The 23,500-nt window shown below is 36.5% G+C and overlaps 1 protein-coding gene across 5 annotated transcripts in view; it reads left to right on the top strand.

The window, feature by feature from the left end:
- Nucleotides 1-2,105: 2,105 nt before the first annotated feature.
- Nucleotides 2,106-23,500, top strand: part of ETV1 (ETS variant transcription factor 1) — a 96,100-nt gene continuing 74,705 nt past the window's right edge. The window contains exons 1-6 of one of the 5 annotated variants that reach the window (XM_047752735.1): nucleotides 2,106-2,511; nucleotides 2,610-2,806; nucleotides 2,940-3,071; nucleotides 3,894-3,981; nucleotides 5,329-5,376; nucleotides 14,565-14,618. In XM_047752735.1, coding sequence (XP_047608691.1) covers nucleotides 3,027-3,071; nucleotides 3,894-3,981; nucleotides 5,329-5,376; nucleotides 14,565-14,618 — 235 coding nt within the window. In that variant the 5' untranslated portion in view covers nucleotides 2,106-2,511; nucleotides 2,610-2,806; nucleotides 2,940-3,026. The other 4 variants (XM_047752736.1, XM_047752737.1, XM_047752734.1 and 1 more) reach the window with 4 other exon arrangements.

Below are 23,500 nucleotides of genomic sequence, written 5' to 3'. Positions count from 1 at the left end.
GCGGCCGGTGTATGAGAAAGAGTAAAGACTTGGGAAATGGAAACTAAAACCGTCAGGCAGAGAAAACCTGCAGTGTTAAGAAGCTTTAAAAAGAAACGATGGATAAATCTAAGGTAGAAATGAAAATTACTGAATGTTGTGAAAAACTGAAATCCATTAAGTCTGTGTCTAAAAGCAATGACTTGAAGCAGGAAGCAAAAAAATTTCCTGTTTATCCTTAAAATGTTCTCCAATCTCCTTAATTTTCTTCCTTTCCTCTTTTGCAGTTTTACTCGTACGCAATGCACCCTGGAATTAATCCCCTATGAGTCTTCCTTTAATTTCGGACTCATTTTTCTCCCCTCTTTTTGTTGCTCTCAGACCCAAGACTCCTTTTCCTCTTTTAGTATTTGTTCGTTGACGGGACATAGAAGAGGTAGCGAGGCAGAAAAAAGTTTTGTTAGTTTGGACAACTTGGGCCTTTGTTGTGTCATTTCCCCTGCCCCTCCACGCCCCCAACCACGTGACCAAGACAGGGCGGAATTTTGTGAATGGAACTGAAAAGAGGCTGCAGGGGCGGGAGAGGCCCCGCCTCCTCCCCTAAAACAGCCAATCTCCTAGTGGAGCGCTGCGGGGTCAGCAGTAAACAACAATGGGCTGGGAATATACGGTATGTTATTGGCTGCGGCGAGAACCTCGCGGGGGCCGAGCCTTAAGCTCCGCCCCCGCCTGGTTACCCTGGATACCCGTCGCAGAGAAGATCTCTGGAAACTGTTGCTCACATTACAGGGGCTGGGTTATCCTGAGAGTGCTGGGCGGCGGGACCCCGTTGCCATTGGCTCCCACCTGACTGCACCTTCAGAAATACCCTAGAGTCTCACTATGCCAAGCCTCCAGGCCAGGCTGCGCCCGAACCCTCTCCAGCAGGGGTAAACGTGCATTTCCCGCTCAAAATGCTTTTTCGTGCGCGCAACTCTGATGTACTACTTTCAGGGAGTGCATGATGTGTGCCCTTGCTGTCCACAGTTGTTGGATGTTTCTCCAGTAATGAAAGTTTTTTTTTTTTAATTAAAAACTTTTTGACCCGCAACCTCCAGGAATCCAGAATTGAATAACGTGCACTCACACTTAATCTTCATACGGGCACCATAACTTTGCCTTTAAGGAAGGAAACTTTCAATTAGAAATTGAGCACTGCAGCACGTTTCCCAACCCGCAGAACAGCTGCCGGAAACGTCCTTTGCTCTCCAGCGCTTGTCGCCACCAGGATCACAAATGAATTTCAACATCACTGAGTTCCCGGTCCCATCCCCGAGGCCTCTTATCCCTGGTTGGGCCGAGACTTCTTAAGTGACTCTCTACAGCTTTAAGTCCAGTAGGAGGGTCAGGGCATGTGGTTTCGGAATTGCAGCCTTCACTTTTTAACGTCCTAGTCATTGTCCTTGAAATCCGAACCCCTGGCCTCTCGCCCCCAACCCCCCGCTCTGGCTGTTTAAAAGCTGGAGAGGAAGTGAAAGCTTCAAGTACAGTAAGTGACACCCTCCGCCTCCGTGTATACATAACAAAAGCTCAGGAAACGTGCGGGTCCCTAGTATATCGGAGCCAACCTACCCCATCCCCTGCTCCTCCCCTCCTCCCTTGAGGACTGGAAACACCTTGTCCCAGTGCACACGTGGGACAAATATTATTTTTATACATTTTCTCACCTAGACTGTAGTGTTGTTTTCCCAGTTCTCCCTTCCAACGCAACCTCGCCTAAGAAGCAATTCCTCTGCTTCTCCCAGGTGCTTTCTCCATAGATTTTACTGTCCCATGAAAGATTTGAGGAAGACCGTCAAAAGAAAAAAAAAAAAAAGGTTTTGATAAACTGTAATGGTGGTGGTGAGTGTTGAGAAACGAGAAGAGAACTTGGGTCAAAAGCTAGGGGGAAGTAAGTTATAGAGAGCAAAGTGGGCTCCTTGTCCGGTTTAAAGTCTAGGGGCTGGATATCTTGAGGGAGGGAAGGTGGGGGACTAAAGAGGCACGGTCTCGGTGGATCGCGATTCACAGTATGTATCTGACCCAAACGAAAGTGCTTTAGGAAATCAGCCCAGTAGTGGACCAAACACACCAGTAAGGAGAACTCGAGACTAGGATACGCATGGCTTCGGTGTCCCTGGGCGCCTTGACAATAAGCAGCGAGTTATGAGGACAGTCGATTTGCTCTGTGGCATTTCCAGGCTGTGGACCCCGCGTCAGTCGCCAGAGCACAGGCTTGGGCAGAGGGGCGCGGGAGATTCACGAGAAGGGGCAGCAAGCTTTCTGATTGACAGCCCGAAATCTGATCTTGTGAAAGAGACGCGGAGCCAATGGGAGGCAGCGATCCATCAGTTTGGATTGGAGGCCCCTGGAGGAGAAGTAGAGGAAAAACCACCGAATTGAGCTCTGTCAGAGGCGCTTTCGGCTTCCAAGGGGAAGTGCTGGGCAATAATTAATGTTTTTATTAAAATTGGAGGGAATTTTTTGCAGCCGTTCGCCCAACGTGGCCTTCAGGTGGGTCTTTCCAACAACTTTTTATGTCTCTCCAGATAATTGCATGGTTGTGGGTTGCAAAAACTATCCTTATGAAAGAGGTGTCTCCGTCTCTTTAGTCCCGTTAGGTGCAAAGCAAGTCTCGTTGATCGCCATTGCTAGTTTTGCACACGTTTGCGAATCAGAGCTGCCCGGGGTACACCGACCGTGCAGGGAAACATCGAGAGTGTAAATAAATACATCGCCTCTTGTTCGGATTTTTGCTACTGCCGAAAATATGTAAATTGTGAACTCTCTGGGCTCTCTTTGGATCCAGGTGAAGGAGGCGGTGTAGGGAGGGTTATTTTTGTGAATGGGACTGTCGGAGGGTAATTAGCTATGCAAATTCAAGAGCTTCATTCATGATTTTTTTTTTTTTTAAGTCTAAAAGCCATCTTGTTCCCCTCTAGGTTGATAGAAGTCCAGATCCCGAGGAAATCTCCAGCTAAATGCTCAAAATATAAAACACTGAGCTGAAATTTGCGAAGAGCAGCAGGATGGATGGATTTTATGACCAGCAAGTGCCTTACATGGTCACCAATGTGAGTGATCAGTTCGAAAGTTGCTGTTTATAAACTTGACTCCTACGGAGGGGGTTGGGGGGAGGAGGGAGAGCATGAGCAGGGAGGGGGCCAGAGGGTTGGGATTGCAGATACTTTATCTGCTTTGTTGCCACTGTAGGGCGACTCTGCTTCTAGAAGCCCAATCTTCAAAATGAGCTTACCTTTCAGTGATTTGGATAAGGCATAGTTTTGTTTTTAAGACCCCTTTTTCTGATTAAAGTGCTCAGGATGAGCAGAAGAGGAGATGGAGGGCAGCAGCAGCTGCTGCACTCAAAGTTTTTGGCTGGGTTTGTCTGCCACATTGAAAAGAATGAAGTTGAGACAAAATGCTGACACTTTTTGTTTACATGGGGTGTTTTTGTTTCTTTTTTTTCCTCATTTTCTCTCGTGGTTTTTTTCATTTCACCACTCTCTTTTTGTTCTTTTTCTGGAGGGTAGTAGAGAGAAGAGGGAATAAAACTCATTGTGTTTTAATCTATCTTTGATCCAGCCTAAAAAACGACTTTAAGTATAATTGCTTAATGTTGTTTTGATGCTGAGATACCATGAATATATGACTGATAAACAGTAGTGTGTCCTGATTGGTGATGGGGAGCAATTCCCTCTGACTGTTGAATTCTCAGCATAAGCTTTCACTGTCAAGTGAATGCAGAAAATAAATATTAGAATAGATACTATGGACTTTTATTTTTCTATTTAGGGAGAGGATCCAGTAGACTTATGTATGCATGTGAGGTTTTTTGGTGTGTGTGACGTTTGAGGTCTACATTCTTTTAAAGAATTTTATCTTTCCCTTTGTAGAATCAGCGTGGGAGAAATTGTAACGAGAAACCAACAAATGTCAGGAAAAGAAAATTCATTAACAGAGATCTGGCTCATGATTCAGAAGGTGAGGTTTGATTTTGAGCTGAATCCCCCATCTTTACCTGTACTTCCCACCCTCATAAGAGAAGCACCTCAGTCTTACCTTAAGAGTAATAAACTTTCGAATTACTGCATTTAGCCAAGACTTTTATTTGGAGCAATTAACATGATGTGACAGTTTGTGTTGGGGGATATATTATGGCCCTGTCACTAATGAAAGAAGGAAATAAAAACTTAACAGTGACTTCCTTCTTTTAATCATTTTTTATGTTTAATTACCTTTGTCCATATGGCACATAAGTAATCCATACACTAAGGTAACAATTTTAAAATATCTAACACAGTGGGACAAATTAGACAACTGTGTACACTACTTAATTTCTTCTCCTTTCTCCTATATTTTAAGTTGAGCAATATAAGTGATCGATTTCTCATCCCTTTACACTAAAGCCAAATACTATTATCAAACTTTTCAAGGATGATTTTGATGACTTCATGGTGAGGTCAGAAATATCTTTTTTTTTTTTTTTAATAGGCCTTGAAGTGTTCACTGAATCATAATTAATTAATAATTATAACAGCTATTTGGGAAATTAGGATATAGGTTCTTTTTATGAATTGTTATAGGAGGTCAGTATATTATAAATTACTCCAGCCATACGAGGGCATTTAAAATAAATTTAATATACTTAGAATTAATTATCAAAGTTCAGTTTGACATCTAGATTAGGTATAGCGAACTCTGAAACTTCTTCAAATCTTTATATAAGAACAAATAGTTACACACCCCTCTTCCTCCCCTCTCTGACAGAAGATATAATTTTGGACTTGATAATAAACAGGTGCCGGGGAATTATCTCTCTGACTTTTGTAAACCTATTAATGTAAAACTTTTCCTCTAAAATTTTGTATTTAAAAAGTTGTCCCTTCTAGTTTTGAGGCATTCAACTTGAAGACATATAGTACTTTGAGACTCAGAAGATAAAATGATTTTTGGTCTTTTTTATTATTTCACTGCTACTGTTTTAGTAAGAGTTGAATACATTTAAGAAAGGTTTCCACAGATGGACACACCTCCTCAGCCTTTTTGAGTTCTGGTGTATGTGTGTTGTTTGGTATCTCTGAGCTTATTTATTAAGCTATTTATTAAAGTGGGGGTGGGGGGAAGAAGATAATTGAGAAGTATTGCCTAAAAGGTATCAAAATGGGCAGGATTATTGGTATAATGAAGTTATGAATCCTGTTTTCTTTTTATATTGACCACCCCCTCCCCCAATTAAGTTGATATTTAATACTGATTTCATGACAAACATTTCCATTTAATGAAGTCTAAAGGTTTGTAAATCTTTTATGTCTCTGACTTGTTTTTTAGAACTCTTTCAAGATCTAAGTCAATTACAGGAAACATGGCTTGCAGAAGGTAAGGCAAAAATTGCTTTCAAAGGAGGGGGAAAGCAACTCTAGAAGGGAAAAAAAAAAAAAAAAAAGTCCTGAACTTGCTGTCTTAATGTTCAGCCCAATTAATTGAGCTCTAAAAGAGCCACCTCATGTGTCATGCATACATTAGAGCCTCTGATGAGTTTGTCTTTGGGGAATCTGGGACTGCACTACCCAGTGTCATCACAAATTACCAGGAGAAATTGCTTCCAGCTCACAATCACATCTGCTTTTGGCAAGAACTAATGCACCAAGACTTCAAGTTCTAAGCCTCTGTTCAGATTTTAATTGCAATTGATCAGGTTTATATTATTGTACCTCGAGAGACCTCCTAGAGCCAGAACCCGGCTTGCTGTTTCCTTTAGAGCAGCGCATATCATTATTTGGTGTTCTGGTGGAGGACTTTTCTGATGGCAGAAATTAGTTTCTCTGGGTTCATCAGGACGGGATGCTTCAAGATTTAAGTGCAAGTGGCTTCTTTCCACCTTGTTCAGAACACAGAACATTAGGTGTGTATCCAATGCTGAGGAAAACTCTGACTTTAAAATAAATCTTGGGCAATTCTAGGGTTTTTAAACTGTTTTCTGTTTGTTCCTGTGATGTGATGTTTGTTGAAACTGACCTTTGCTGTTATGTCACTTTTATTAGGATTTATTTAAAATAGTAAGGAGACATTTAAAGGCATTACCTTTATTTTTGATTGCTTTTTGATGAAATTTCGTGTTGTAATCTGTTGTATTTTTTATTGTGTGAAACTTTATTTTATAGGAACAATGAGATATTTCTTCAGTGCAGCTTTATACAACTTGAGAAATTCCTAATGTGAGGGACTTTTTTTGGTGTCTGTAATTGGAATTTTTTTTATTTGTTATACTAAATGTGAAACATTAATTTTATCCTATGATGTGTTTTGTTGGAAACACAAAGAGATATTATAGATATTTAAGCATTGAGTATAATTGTGTTATTTCTGTCTTTATATGGGAAACATGCAGTTTTTGAAAGAGATTTTTTTTAGGTGGTTAAAGGAAGAGAGAGGGTCTCTTTAAATGGAACCCAAGTATTGCTATTGCTACCTTGAGGCAAACTGCTGGGTTTTTTTTTTGGGTGGTCTGGCTTTAGTTGATCAAGTTGCTGTTAGCATGTAAAAGAAGTTTCTTTGTTTTGCTGATATTCTAGTTCTTCCAAAGGGCTTCAGCTATCTTTATGAACCTTGTAAGTTAAAGAGCTTTTCCCGTAGTCCTTTGAAAGGGTGATTGTATTTGTATGTTAATGAAGGGTAAGTATTAATGAAAGTTTTAGTTATATTTAAAGGTCATTTTGCTTGTCTCTGTAAATGAAACTTATTGCAATAAGTCACTTATTACTGCAACTTAAGCCACATAGTCAAACGTAACTTTCTCAACAAAAATTTGTCCGGAGACTCTTGAATTAACTTTTATCTGTTAAGTTTTGCAAAGCTGAAGGTTGTGAGGACATTACATTTATGAGGGAATTTATTTGCTTATCCAAAACAACTTCAAATATCTATTTTAATTGTTCTGGAAGGTTTGTTGGTTCTTCAGATGTTTAAGTCTCATTGATTCCAAGTCAGTGCACTTGCTGGCAGATTTTGATTATGCATAGCAACTCTGTTCCTGGAATTTAAAAATGTGGAATCTGTGACAGACTCTTACCATTTTATAATCAGTTTCAATGCAGTGTTTTACTTTTGACTTGTTTGGCTTCTTTGTTGCTCAGATAATTGATTTGGTAATTTATCTGAGTTTATTTTAAAACTGCACAGAATATTCTTACCTGTGATAATTAACTTACCTGTAAATTAGGTCTGATGATTTATTTAGTTTTATATATAAAGTAAATGTAGAAAATGACTGATGTACTTGGAAGAACATGGACTTTGACTTAGAATTTATAAGCTTAAGTAAGTTGAGGAGTTATTCTTGAGGGTTTTATTGGGTACCCAGGTGGGCTGTTATTTACCAACTCTGAATAAGATTGCATTTTAGAATAATTTAAACATTTTTTTCAGAGTGGTTTACATTAATGTCTCCTATCATGATATAAGCATAACATTAATTTGATTTTAAAATCTAGTATGAAGAAGAGAGGTTTTTTTTTTTTTTTAAACTGTCCATGGATAGCACATTTATTTTTACTTTTAGCAATTTTATAGAATTATATTATTCGCATTAGCATTTTAACTTATCCCACATCTTGAGCAATATTAGCCAAGAAGAGATCTCAAAATTATAATAGTTTATTCACAGCTAGATTTGTCCATTTATGTCCTTCTGGACCTGCAGCAATTAAAACATGGCCAAACTGGCAGACTATGAACCGTTTACATATTTCTTTTCATAATGCTTTGTCGCCAAGAAAGGGACCATGAAATTTTAAGACATCTTGATCCTTTTAAAAAAGATCATTGGCAATTAACCAAGTTTCTCCCATGAATTAGAATCCCACTGGGAAGTTAAACAGGTCTAAAAATCTTATTAGACATGAGAGTCAAGTTAGTTGTAATGTGTCATATACATTTAAAAAAAATTATTGAAGTCCTTTAAATACTGGGGAAGTGATATATATTCTAGCAGGTTTAATTTTTTTTTTTCCAGTAAGAATTTTTAGAAGGTAGATCCAGAGTGTAACAAGAATTAGTCATAGGTAAATTATTATGGATTATGAAGTGTGTTTTATGTCTAAGGAGAAATTTGAATAGGTAACACAGGACTAATTAGAAGGTGGGGTTGGAACCAGTATTTTCAATTCACTAAAATTCTGTCCAAAAAATATACTCCCCCCCCCCAAATTTCTAAAAAGAGATCGAAAATATGTTTTGGAAGAATATAACGTTATATTAGTATCATCATTTTTGAAGAACTAACACAAATTGAAAGGATTTTAACATAATACATTACAATTTAAAATAATCACATCTCTTTCGGAAGCAAATTGAAAAAGGAATGTTTTCAGTGATCACAATAGCAGTTAAAAAAGTGGAAAATGTGCTTATTTAAATTTTGCCATAGCCACTTTATATTATAATTTTACTGTGTACAATTCTTTATTGATTCTTTGGCTTTTGAATTAGATTGACACTGACAGAAAGGCAATTCCAATTATTTGATCCCATGAAATAATGAGTTCAAATATAAATTCTATCAACATCATAGTTAACATCCTATTTTAAGTGGTGCTTTAAGGAGTGATGTCCTAGTAATTCATAGCTAAAATGGAGCCTTTTTTTTATGTGGGGTGGGCTGAAATAGAGGATGTAAAAATGAGTTAAAAGAAGATTGCATTCTTCTAAAGCTTTTTATTAAAGCTTACCTGCTAACACAACTTAAAAAGAAATGATACATTTCATATGTATCTGGTATAATACATAGTAGCTTTCGAGTGCTATTTTTGATGTGGGTCTAGATGTCCTTGAGGTTTCCTTTGATCAGCATTATTAAGAAAAAAACGTCAAAGGTGATTCGCCGAGGTCAGGGTAAAAGTTTTTCAGTTGTGTTAGTTAAGTTTCATGCTGCCACCACACTTGGGTCAAAGTCTTGTCTCCAAGAACAACCTTTCTACCCCTAAGGTTATTGTCTCATGCCCCCATGCAGACAAGCTGTTTTTTGCTTGTTTTGTGTGAGCTTCCAGTGACAGGTTGACTTAAAAATTGAGATATCATTCTATCTCTTCAGATCACTTCAGGAGCTGACACTAAATTTATATTCAAAATTGTTTCTTATGAGTTTCCTTAAATAATATGTGATATTGTTACTCACCATACATAATGTGATCTACAATACACAGCAGTCATAATGTGCTCATTTTTATTTTTCAAAAGCTATTTTTAGACTCTTTCTTTTTGAAATAGAGCATAAATTGGATAAGTACTGATGATTTTTTTTTTAATATGATGCAATAAGGAGAAAAGGCTTTACAAACTACATTATTTTTTGTGGTTTAAATAAAAAAGTAATTGAGAATGAAGCATCAAATTACAGAAGTCCATACTATTTCTTAGACTTGAGCAAGAGTCATTTTGTGGGTGGAAAGGGGGAGCTGCTCCCCATCTTTTTCTTATACCAGGAAATACTCTAAAATATGGAACAAAGACTTCCCATTTGGATTTGATTAAAGGCTAGCAGGTAGAGTAAATGTATTCTATTTCTAAACATTTATTGGAATTATGTAAATGCCTGTTCACTATGCTCTATTTGCAAAATAGAAAAATTTGTTAGAATTGGGATTTGGTGTCAACTAGATACAGTTTTTCCAGAGGGTCCTAAAGCATGTTAATGAAATGTTGCTAAGCTTTTCTACTTCAGTTAAGGAAAATGTGTACTATCTTGAATTTCATAATATAACTTTGTTTCCTTTGACTTGTGTGCAATATCGTAATTAGAGTAATAATGATAATAATAATATGTCACCTCTCAGCGTTAGAGAAAACATTTGGCTAGTAACAACAGCTCTGACCTACCCTTAAGTTTTCAAGTCACTGTATAGGCTAGTTAAGAGTTAGGAAATTGAAGTTGATTTGAGAACTTTGGACAACTAAACCTTACTGTTTTCTTTCTTCTGGGCCATTTAGAAAGAATGTGTTTCTCAAATATTAAAGATGTTCCTCTTATAGAGAAATAGCCTCCCCCCCTTTTTTTTGTCTGTTTAAATATGTTTATACTACTGCTTTAATTAATGCTTTTACATTGTTACAATCATTTTAATGTTAAAAGCGGATGTGGTATAAAACCAGGCTTAGCTTTCATGATTATTTTGTTCCATGGCCTGAAGCTTCATTTTAGGATTAAACAAAATACCACTGTGTGAAGGTTGATTTTCTTGTTTTATTTAAGAGAAAATGTACATTTTTTTCAGAGAAACTTGTTTCTCACCCTGTGATTCAGTGTTAAATGCTACAAAGTTCAGCAGTAAACTATTATGATCTTAGAATAAAGAACGTTTGAATAATAGGCAAAAAAAATAAGGCATTTCTTTAATGGTTTTTCTTTTTCCTTCATCCCTTCTTCCTTCCCTCCAGTCTTCCATCCCTCCCTTCCTTCCTTCTTTCTGTCCTATCCATCTATCCATCTTTCCTTCTTAGCTTGGGACAAATTTTTGTGACAAGTTACTCTATAAAGCAGGATGGATTAAATATATGTAAATATATATGTGGATTTAATTTTGTTCTTTATTTAAACATGTAACTTAATGGATCTGAGCTGTGTTTGAGATAGAGCAATAAAATTGGTGTGTTTATATTGCAAGTTCAAGTTGACTTGCTTTAGCTCTCTGGAAGGGTGTGACATGAAAAGATTGCGGTTGGGCCACATGGCTCATGCTGGACCGTGTTTTTGTGAATGGAGGCAGAACTCCAGTTCTGCCTGCTTGTCTGGAGGAATTGCTGAGGAGATCAGCTGTCTCATTCACGGGCAGAAAGAATGACTCATACATCTTCCGCCTTGTTTGGCTCCAGGTCATTGTTACAGTGGATAGAACTGGTTTTAATTAAATATTAACCCCTTTCAAACTTGACATTTTGTTTCATGTGTAATTTTTCCACTTTTTCCCTAGCTTTAAAAGAAAACCTGACAGGCGCCAATTTGTAAGAAGAAGGGGGTTTTTACTTGCCTGCAGCCAAACTTGGAAAATATTTCACTATTTATCTTTTCTTAAATGATGATGATTATTTTATTTGGAGGCTTAAAAGATGCACAAAATAAAGGCAAACTCTGTTTAAAAATTGCCCAGTCCCCACACCTTCCGCTGCCCAGGAAATGTTAGTTAAGAAAGTATATTTAAATTCAAAATGAAGATTAGTGATTCTGTGACATCCAGGCCGTGATTAATATTTCCATGAGTTTCTTTCTTATAAAAGTATTGCTATGTAGTAAAAAGAGGAGAGAGAGAAACTTTGGATAATAATCAAAGGTAAATCAAAATAGCTGAGAGTGCAGCAGATACTACCCTTTTAAAGCTGAAGTCCTGAGACTTGATGGCAACTTGTCTATTAATGTGCAGTGAGCTGATAGAAGCGCTCAGCTATTACCAATAAAATCCACATGCTTCATCTTCTTGAAAGCCTTTTATTGGTCTTTTGGTATATACTTTCTCTTCTCTTTTCTTACTCTTCCCTTTCCTCTTTAATTACAGAGAGTGGGGAAACATTTTCATTCCCCAAAGGTGATTATCCCAAGCATAGTTTATAATAGTTAGCAGGGAAAAAAGTTTTTTTTTTTTTTAGATTGGCCTCTATTGTTAATTTTCCACATTGGAGTTGGTGTGGCTTGCCAGAGGCAGCTGCAGTTTGCTACTTCATAGAATTCCTGTGAATTGAGGGGAAAAAAAGGAAATGTATGATAGGAGTGTGGCAATCCTTTGTCATATTTTCCTAGCCCAGATCCAACTTGTGTTTTTCGTTAACTGCTTTCCTTTTACTCTAACTTGAAATTAGAGGTATACTTAAGCCTTTGTCTATTTAAGTAGCATGCTGCTTCATTTGGTCTATTCAGTTTCTTAAGATTAGCTTCTGTGAAAATGTGAGTCATATGTTTTTTGTTAAAATTCTGTAATATGTTCAGGCATAAGTGTGAAGTATTTATTCAGTATGCTAAGGAGTTAGAACAGAAATAGCAACTCTTATTCTTTTTACAAATTATACGTAGCTATTTTCTGTATATTTGTGAGCTATAACTTCTGGTTTCTTCTGTTCCTAAAGTTTTGCCTTCTCTGCCCCACCCCACTCATATCCCTACATAAACCACTTATCCATCAGTGATTTTTATGCCTTGCAGTGATGTATATATCATGGAGCTGCAACTTTTTCTTTTGATAGTAAGAAAAAAAAGAAAGTCTGGCCTTTAGGACATTCATACCGGCATATTCTGTTACAAATATATTTTTGTTACTCACCAGCTATTTTTAACTATTCCTGTAAAGGGGTATTACATTTTTATTAGATTCTTGTAAATGTTGGCTTTTTAAAAGCATAGTAATTGCTGTGGTTGATAATTTTGCATCTCAAAAGTTATATCAGTTTAGTTGTTAATTTAGAAGGGAAACCAAAACATGTGGATATGATGGAAACAATGTGTAGGATTTGATTTTGTCGGCCTGCTGTTATTTAGTAAATAGATAATAAAAACATTTTTATAATTTTTTTGGTGAAAAGACTTATTTTAAAGGATACTTCTCCACTTATCATTTGTGAGCTCTGAGAAAAATCAGGCTTACTGCAATGTCAAATGTTTATAGCAACGAGAATGCTAATGTACAAATTTTAGCTGTTATTTTTATCCATCCCAACTATAATTCATTAGAAGTAGAGACATTAAATTTGCATTGCAATGATTAGAGTAATTTTTTTTGTGTGAATTGGAAAATATGGGTGAGTGGTGGAGGTTTGGAATGAAGAAAGTAAGTAACGTTTCTTGAGGATCTGGTATTGTGTTTGGCATTGTGTTTAGACTGTTTCATTTAATCCTTACAAAAAAACCTGTATTATCTCTGTTAAACTAAAGCGTAAATGGAGTTAAAAGAGGTTAAATAATGTTACACAGTTTACACAGCATAGCATAGAACAATGATTTGAAGGTTGCTTGACTTTGTTAACCTTGGTATCAGATGTTAGTAGAATCCTTAGAAAAAAGTACCTCTCGCTCCAGTATAGGCTGATCAAATAGGCATCTGATCTAATTTGGCAAAAAAAGTTCTTAATTTGTTTGGTTTCATTTAGTGGAAGTAGATGGAATTTGTCTTTTATAAGCTTAAGTATTGATGTACAGAGGAAAGTTGTTACAAGATAGTTGAATGTCAAACTGCATGTATTTCGTTGATAAGATTATCATTGTTTCTGTTCTTGATAATACGTTTTATTCAGCTAAATGTTTTTAAAAATATTATTAAATAAACTGATAAACGACATCTTAATTCTATATAGAATTACCCTTTTTATGTAGAATTTTTAAATATACAATTTCTTTTTATATGGATTTTTTAACTCATTCAACTGCCAAATCAAAACTTTTTCAACAGAAACTTATTATTGTAATAAGAATTCCCCATACAGAATACGCACTTAAAAATTAATTGACATCTGTTTTAATATGACACGATTGGGTAAGAAGTTTCCATATTAGATAATACTAGTAATGTAATACCAGCTAATCAGATTGTAGCTAAAGTTAATTAGGGTGATAACCCATTATATTTTTGCCACATTACAAGTAACCCCACTTCTATTTTATGTAGTTTGTATGTGTGTGTGTGTGTGTATTTGTTTGTGCACGTAGAAACTAGTTTTTGTAATATTCTCTCAACTTGAAATAGGTTATTTTGATGTCTACATCCCAACTGTGATGAAAATACTCTAGAATTGAAAAAAATACTTGTGCTTTTACTGACAAATGCATTAAGTTCTTGCTATTCAGTATTTTTTTACTGTACTAAAAACAGGGAAGTCATTTGACATTAGGACTGATGAAATAGTGATATTCTTTTTGTTAGTGCTGAAGAGTCACCAGGAAAATATTTTGTGTGAAAAGATGGAGTTTATTTTTATTATTGGGACCATAATCGTTGAGATAAAATATTTTATTATATATTTCCAGATCAATGACAATCTTTAATGTAAAAACTTTGTCACATATTTTGGCTAAATTTAGGGCAAAGATTTTTAATTATGGTCATCTCATTTGCAATAGACAGAATACATCAACAGAAGACATTTCTAAAAAGCAGAGGGATGAGTGTAATAATTGCACAGCGTTTGAAAGAAATGTGTGGCTAATTTAAATGGGCTGCTTAAGCACTGGCTAGGTGAATTGAAGTACTTCTTACTCCATTCTCACAAAAAGAAACACTGTAGCTAATAGAACTCCTGTAGCTTCTTTTATTTTGCATGTTTCTTTTATTTCCATCTGGCAGGTGGAATTCAGAGGTACTACAGCTGCCACCATTATATTTCTGAAATATGTGTTCTGATTGGCATTGACCGTCACTTCTATTTCTCCTCCTGAATATTGCTGTCAATACCATTTTAAATAGGAGCTCATTGGCAAATAATCAGAGGTTTGGTCTCAGCCTAAAAGGATCTTTCATGAAAGATCTTACTTGACCTTCCTTATGCCTTGGCAGTTTCTCTCTTAATTTTTTTTAAATTTTTCTTTTCTTCAGCTCAGGTACCTGACAATGATGAGCAGTTTGTGCCAGACTATCAGGCTGAAAGTTGTAAGTATAGTATGACTCATCTCTTGAGTTTTTCTTTGTTTTTGTTTCCTCCTTTCCTTCTTTCCCTTTGGTTGGTCTCCACTTCCAGTGTTTGTTCTTGCCTTGTGTCCTGGCCTTATAGTCACGAGGTGATGTTGTTTGTCAGGGTGTGGCATGAGTATGCCTGTATGATCTGAGCAGAGCTCCGAGTAGTGGCCACAGACAATGGATTTGATTAAAAGATGGTCCTGTTGTCTATTTGGTTAAAATCCTTGGAGAAGAAACAGGGTGTGATCCATGAATGTGTGCAAGTGTTTACTTCCAGTTTTTCAGTAGGTTTACCAGGAAAGGTCTAAATGATGATGGGAGATAATATGTGGTTAAAATCCTTGTGAGACTACTTATTGTATAGCCTAAAAATCCCAGAGCTAACATTCTCTGGCATATTGTATTATTTTGCATCATGAACTTTCACCTGCTTTGATTTAATTTTCAGCCTCATTTTCTGCTTCCTGGTCGCAGTGACACAAGTTGAAGTAGCCGTTGGCTTCTCTTAACATCCCTTCTGTGTTGCTTTCCCTGAGCCTTGCTCCAGGGCCTGGCTGTCAAATGATGCATGATTCACAGGGACCCCCCTCCTCTAATTGCAGAGTGAGCATTTTGCCTGTGCAAACATGGTTGCCTTGGGGTTTACTTCTGAAATTTATGCTCTGCCTCTGTCAGCAAACTGCGGCTGTGGACCAGAGGTGTGAATGGTAAAGTAAAGGGTATCACTGCCACTCTAATTATAAGACTGACCTAATACATTTTTGTTAGCACCATTTAGAGCTCTAACTTGTTTCATTTTTCCAGGCCACTGACAGTTTCATAAGAGGCAATAGCAACAGCAACGATAGATGCTTAATACCTTGCCACTTATCAGACTCATATTTTCACACCTAATAGCGTAAATCTGATACAAATACCCACCTTACCTTGCGTAACAGATGTTTGTGAGCAATGTTGTCAATGTTTATATTTGGTATCTTACATTTCCCAGGTGTCAAAGGTTGTAAGAGATTTCTTCCAGATTCTCTCCCATGTTGTATATTTTAGTTCAGCGTCATTGAAAATTTTTCATTTGTGGTAAAATACACATTACAGAAATTCGATCATTGTAACCATTTTAAGCGCACAGTTTGGTGGCTATCACATTGTTGTGCAAACATCAGCACTATCCATCTCCAGAACTTTTTCTTCTGGAGTTCCGCTGAAACTCTACTTAAAATTACTAAAAAAATAACTCCCCGTGTACCCCTGACCCCAGCCCCTGGTAACTGCTCTTCCAACCGCGTGGTTTTTGATCTGAGAAGGTAATTTTGTGTGCTGTTTGATGTCTGAATGTAGTTATTAGACATAGGATTTCAAGAAACCTATTAAGCCAAGGTATAGACCCTCATTAGAGACTCTTGAAAATTCCCGGAAGGATGCTGGCTAATGAGGACAGCTAGGTAAGGCCGCCCCTTCTTCAGTAAAGTGTGGGAAGAGAATGGTCATGATTCCACATTTCCCCTCCTGTGGGGCACTGATGTACTATCTAAAAATTAAACCTGTCACCTGAATGGGAGAGTTAGTCTCGTTGAGTCATTTTTTTATCTGAAGAAATTGGTAATGATTTAATACTCTCCCACATGCCAGGGTTACTACCTCAGGGTAATTTTTTTGTTCCTTTTCTTAACTTGCCTGCTTTTTGGTTTTCCAAGTTCTTGATTAATTTACCTCCTGAAAGTCACTTCTCTTGATTCACAGTTGATTTTTTTCTTTCTCTTCTTACTCCTCTGATTACTCCTTCTCACTTCACTCTGCTTCCTTCCCTCTGTTGCTTTCCTGTTCTTTTTCTTGTGCCATGCCAGTACAGTCCCCTTGCACTTTCTGTGATAATGGGAATAATCTGTGTCTGCACTGTTCAATATAGTAGCCGATAACTGCAGTCATCATTGAGCACTTGAACTGTGGCTAATGGGGCTGAAGAAATTAATTTTAATTTTATTTAACTTGTATGACTTTAAATTTATATGGACACACGTGGCTGTTTGGCTACTGCAGTGGTCAGCATGGTTCTATAGAGCTATGTCTCCTACATTATTTTCTGTAGTCCGTCCTGTCTTCTGAATATCTGCCCCTGATCCACCGCTAGGGTCCTTGTGCAAATGAGGACAATGCAGCATCTGGACTCACCCCCTCAGCCCTTAGCTCAGGATCAGCATAAAGCACCATTTACACAGCACACCCAGTTTTCAATATGATGCTCCACAGACAGTTCACAGTATGGCCAATGTGGAAATCTTTATTTTTTCTGCCCAACATCTCTCTTCCTCCTCTGTTGTCTTTTTAAGTTGATGGCATCATTGAGACAAGCTAAAAAACCTTTATCTTCGAGCCCTCCCAGTTCTTTACGATTAATTTCCAAGTTGTTTACCAAGTTATTGGTTCTACCTCTCAAAAACATCTCAATTTTGTAGCCTTGCCTCCATGCTTGTTTCACTGCCTTAATTCACATGCATGTTCTGCCTCCAGTGAACTTGTGAATCAGCCTTTCCAGTGGTGTTCTTGCATTCAGTTCCTGGTCCTTCCAGTCTGCTCTTTGCAGTGATATTAACACAGAGCCATTTGACCTTGTGGATTTTCTCTTTAAACTTCCTTCAGGACAAAGTCCCAAGTCTTTAGTTGTTCAGAACATTATTTTGCAACCTGGGCCTTGACCACTGTTTCAGTTTTAATTCTTGCCATCCCAGTACCCTATCCATCCCTGTTTTCTCAACTTGAGCCTTTCTAATTTGTTAGTTCTCCAAACAGAGCAGCTTTTTTTGCCTCTTTACCTTTGCACAGGTTTATTTTGCTTTACATTTTTTTTTTAAACTTTTTGCTTTGCAATCTGGGGCATCTCCTACACCAGACTCAGCTGGACCTCAACCACATTGAGGTCTTTCTTGACCTTACCCTGCAGAGCTAGACTCCATATCTTGTATTTATTATAACACTGTAGATACATGTCGGTAAGGCTTTGAAATTCTTGAAGATTAGGAGAGTGTCTGTATGCCTGGCATGTTTTAGAAGCACAGTTAGATTGTCATCATAACCGTGATCAGCTACTTTGTGCTTATTCCTCCTAAGTATTTTCAAAGTCCTAATTTCCTTTTTAAGGTAGAAACATAATGATCATGCCTTAAAACAGTATGTATAGTCACCTTCTGGATCAACATGCTGAAACCACGAATGTTCAGCCAAGCATTTTCAGAATGCTGGAATTTTATTTTACTTCAATTCATGAATATTTACAGTTTAACAAATATGGCTCTGGGACTTGTGAGTAAAACACCTAATTATAAAGAAAACCTATAAGCAAAAGTGAAAATAAACCTGAAACAATCTAATAAAATGAAAATGGAATAGTGATCTATTTTGTTTCCTTGACGTAAAGGACCATTGTTCTGATTATAGTGACCAGCTAGTTTCAGTCTTCATTGAGGATAGAACAAGAGGGAAATAGTTTAAAGACAGGAATAGGGCATATGGTTTAGATTCTAAGGAGAATTTCTGGATGAGGAAGATTATCAAATATTGGAACTGAAAGGCTATATTGTCTTCTAAATATTTGATATTTGTCTGTCTGGAAAAGCTTGGTAGGGCAGAGGGGTCCTATCTCTAGGAATAGAAAGAAACTCCTTCCTCCATGTGGTCTACCTATAACTTCTCTGGGGCTATTTTTTTCAAATGTGAATAATCAGATTTCCTTACATGCCTCAATCAAATAAAATGCTTCTGTTTTTGCTTTTATTGCTTTAGCCCTTTGGTAAATGTAGGTTAGGAGAATGAGGGGCAAATTTCTGCTCAACACTATAATATAGAACATACATTTGACTAACATGTCTACATATATGTCAAAGAGTAGTGAACAGAGCATTCCAAACTTGTGAAAAATGAGGTTAAATCATAACCTTTGGATATTTCCTAAAAATTTTCCTGATCATTCCTTATTTTTATCTATAAATTGTAAATCAGAAACCTGGAATTTTTTTTTTTTTTGGTCTTTTTGCCATTTCTTGGGCGGCTCCTACAGCATATGGAGGTTCCCAGGCTAGGGGTCTAATCAGAGCTGCAGCCACCCGCCCATGCCAGAGCCACAGCAATGCAGGATCCGAGCCGTGTCTGCAACCTACACCACAGCTCACAGCAACGCTGGATCGTCAGCCCACTGAGCAAGGGCAGGGACTGAACCCGCAACCTCATGGTTCCTAGTTGGATTCGTTAACCACTGCGCCACGACGGGAACTCCAGAAACCTGGAATCTTAATGATGCTCTGTTATAGTTTGCTAACCTTTGATGGATGGTGACTTTTGAAGCATGCATAGACATTAAAAAGAAATGAAAACAAACAAAAAATGTCCTACAAGCCCATCCTAGGAAATGAATGGAGGCTAAGAAAAACAATTACGTGGCTCTAACAAATTGCTTCTTAGAAATTAATCTTTTCAGACTTTAGACACTGCTGAAAAAAAAATAGAATAACTTTAAGATATGCTTTAGTCTAGAGGAAGTAGAATTATAGCCCTTCAGAAAAGAGAATTTAAAGAGCATTTAGAATATTGATGAACCTTATCTTTATAAAGTACATACAAATTTATGTAGAAACTTATTTGTAAATCATGTGTTCTAAATTCAACACCAATAATCTTATATTTTAAATCATATACTTTAAGTTATATCACTAATCTTTTAAAATCTACCACCTCTCATTTTCATTGCGAAGTTGTGTGTTATATTTTTATAACTAGTTTGTTTCCTTTTGATTACATTAGTTCCTTTACATGTTTTCGATACAGCGATTCACATGATAAATGATGTTCACATTTACATTTTAATTTCTCCCAGGACATCCCTGGGGGTATAGCCAGGGTTATACAGAATTCTCAGTAGAATAGAGCCCTGTACCTCCACTCCTTTCTCTTACATTTGAGAAAGAACTCTGGAATGCAAGTCAATAAGAATGATGTCATTAGAGGAATGATAACCTTGACTCTTCTCTGATGTAGTTATGAAAGTAAACACAAAAAGTCTGCAAATTTCTGTATTTTAACTAAAATTTGTAATACAATGCTAGTGACCCATTCTGAAAATAATCAAGACAAACCAGTGTTTGGGGACTCAACTGTTTAAAGACACTATCACATGAGTGATGTTTTGTTTATGTAAATGAAACTCAGATCCTGTGCTTCATTTTCTTAGGAATCATTTTTTAAAAAAACAGCACTTTGAAGCTTTTTTGCGGTTAAGTGGAGGAAAAAAAATACCTTTTTTTTTTTTTTTCCTTTAGGGCCGCACTCGTGGCACATGGAGATTCCCAGGCTAGGAGTTGAATCTACACCACAGCCACAGCAACGCAGGACCCAAGCCGAGTCTGTGACCTACACCACAGCTCATGGCAACACCAGATCCTTAACCCACTGAGCGAGGCCAGGGATCCAACCTGAAACCTCATGGTTCCTAGTTGGATTCATTTCTGCTGTACCACAATGGGAACTCCGAGAAAAATACCTTAACATACTAATGTTACAAATCTGCTTCTGTAAAAAGCTGAGGTCAGACAGGTCTGTGCAGACCCTGAGTGAATAATTTCTTTTATATTAACATGCACTTGCCCCAGATCATAAAGTTCCTTTTATGGTTTGTGTTTCTTAATTTTTTTGCCTTTCTACGAAGCAACTTTACTGCATTCTTTTCCTTTCTACACATACAGTGAGTACTTTTTAAAGTTTATGTTTTATAACTAATTTTGAAAGCTTTCTTACTTGATTAATTTTTTGGTTATGTCTGGTCAAAAAGATTTTTTTTTTTTTTTAGGGCCGCCCCTGAGGCATACAGATGTTCCCAGGCTAGTGGCTGAATCAGAGCTATAGCCACCAGCCTATACTATAGCCACAGCAACGCCAGATCTGAGTCACGTCTGTAACCAACACCACAGCTCGTGGCAATGCCGGATCCTTCACCCACTGATCCAGGCCAGGGATCGAACCTTCGTCCTCGCGGATATTAGTCAGATTCATTTCCACTGAGCCACAACAGGAACTCCTGGTCAAGAAGATTTTGTCTTTCATTTCTGTGACTGCTTTTACCAGAAGATGACCACATGTTTCTTAGATTTGAGAATATGAATTTGTTACTGTGTTTTGTCTTCTTTTTAAACATTTTCTGAGGCAGATTTAAGCATGTTACTGTAGTCAGACTCAAACGATCCATTTCAAGGATGAAGTGTCTCCTGCCTTTCTTATCTGAGATTGGATGTATGCCTAAGATCTAGCAATCACCAGCCCTTGAAGCTTGTTTCCTTTGTATATGATTTTTATTGTGGTTTTGGTTGGTTTGGGTCTATTTGTTACTTTGTTTTTGGCTTTTACCTTTTGCTTTTTTACAGTTGAAGTATTTTACCAAAGCAATATATTGACAGAGTAGAAAAAAAGCACAAATAAGATCACTCCCCATTTTTCACAGTCCGCTTTTTTAGAGGCAATCACTTTTTTCCCTTTGTAGTTGGCCCACATAGTAAATAATGTAATTGTACTATAACTTCTTGATTTGTCACTTTTAGATTTTTTTTTCTGTCGCTCTGTTCAGATAGATAAGCATTTTGTATGTCTTAATTATTTTACTAAAAGTAATTAGCTGTGCCATTTTACATGAGCCCAGCAGTCTTATTCACACTTGAGTATGATTATGAATCATTTGTAAATCTTGTTCAAATTCAGCATTATGTTCCCTATCCTGTGAGAGTTTGACTTTTAGGTCTGGAATTGGGCCCTGGGAGTTCTAAGGAGCTGTTAAGTGATTTCTGATGCAGACCTGCCCTGGAATGCGAGATTAGGTATTTTACCTATCCTGCCATATACTTTTTTATAGAATAAAGAGAGCAGCATAATGTTTTTGGCAATTATGTTGTAAGATGGACTCTGCTATTCACACATAATTCATTATGTAATAGATATAGTTTCTGAAAATGCTTGTAAGTAATATAGTGTTATTTTATTATTTAAATATACTGGAGAATGAATCTATTTAAAAACGATAATGTTGAATTCGTTCCTTCATTTTTATCATTTTTACTAGACTTCTTTGTGTTTTCCAGTTCTAAACACTGTTTTCTACTTATTTTCTCTTACCTTTAACTAAAAGAAAGTCATTCTGATTATAGATCCCTGTCATACTTGAATCAATTCTACTTAGAAGGATACCTAGTAAATTGTGAATTTTCCCATTGTGTTTAGAGAGAACCAAGCATTGGGGGCCCTGCCCTATTCAGGTGCATCCATTATGGATTCTTCTTATCAGATAGTCTGCTCTTCCATTGGTAGTGCACATCTGTCCTATATAAGTCTGTCACGATTTTGAGTCCAAGCAGCTACAGTTTTAGCAAAACAAAAATTCTAGTTTGGTGCTTGATTGCTTCACAAGAAACATATTTTTCAAATCAGAGTAGAAACCTAGAAAATAAGAAGCATCGTGTAAGAATCTTAGCTTTAGGTAACTACTTCTCTAGTAGATAGAACCTTTTCACAGTTTTTGATTTTACCAGTTTATTCTTCTGAAGGTGGATAGTTCAGACTCAATGCCAAAGCAGAAACCAACAGAACAAAGCAAAACAAATTCCCCTCCAAAAAAAAAAAAAAAATCGGGGTGTGTTGTTTCTTGTTATAGCTGTAAGCTAAAATTATCTATCTCAACCCAAGATTTTAGCTTTTTGTTTCCTATTTTATTTATCCTTCTTTAATTTTGCTTTTAATATACAACTTATCCTAGAAATCAACTTAAGAAACATGCTCAAAGGGAGTATGTCAACAAATACTTTCCACTCTCCCTGCCTATAATTAGTAACAAATTATTTTGAGAAAAGTGACCTGTGCCTTCTTTGACTGAACTTTGCTTGATATTAAATAAGAATATTGTTATGCAGTAACTGGACTCATTAAAGAACCAAACAGTATTGTTGAAAAATTTAGGGAAGAGATGAAGGTGGAAAATTATTTGCAGGACCAAAATTATATTCTTTGTTCTAGTATTTTTAATACATATACAGACACATGTGTATAGTAATGAAGAAAAAGCAAACACATTTGCTTTTTATAAGTATTTGCAAATAAAGCCAAAGCAGTCATGAAAATAAGTACATTTGGGGGCCATCAAATTTACATAGAATATGTAAATTTCATGAAATCAAATGGAAGAGATGAAGAGATAATCTGAGCTAAACTAGTACATGTGAATCTTTATGTCATTAGTGTGTGTTTAGTATTTTTATGGGTTTTTATTTATATCATTCTTTTTCCCATGTTTTCCCTTTTTTAACGTTAAACACCTACTTAATATGCACAGTGCATATTTGCTTCTGTCTGTTATTGAATTTTCTCCTAATGAGAGTTTGTGCTGTGTCTAAGTAAAAATGGTTGGTTTGATGTGGTTGCCTTTTTAAATCTAATGAATTGTACCCTAACACACATTATTTGCATTTGACATTAGCTGAGACTTTTGTTAACTCAAGAACTTATTTATCGACAGTTTATCCAGAATGTCTAAATTAAAAATCCTATTTATACCATGTCTGATTAAACTTTAAGAAAAACTACTTTTGTATAATGATTTTGTATGCTATTTTTAATCTTATTTCAATCAAAGGTTTAACAAAGAAATTCATTTTACTGTAGATGTCACATTGTTAAACTGTTCAGATTTGTTTGATAGTTACACCTAGTTGGATTTACAGTCCTGTTAACAGTGATTTTTAGATCCCATGGAAGATATTTGAATTGCGATTATTCCTTTATGTCTTGTAGGGAAATTTCATTTATGTTTGCAAAATTAGAGTGCTTATATA

This window comes from Phacochoerus africanus, chromosome 11 (assembly GCF_016906955.1).
Source record: "Phacochoerus africanus isolate WHEZ1 chromosome 11, ROS_Pafr_v1, whole genome shotgun sequence".
NCBI lineage: Eukaryota > Metazoa > Chordata > Mammalia > Artiodactyla > Suidae > Phacochoerus > Phacochoerus africanus.
This window is presented reverse-complemented; position numbering and strand designations above follow the sequence as displayed.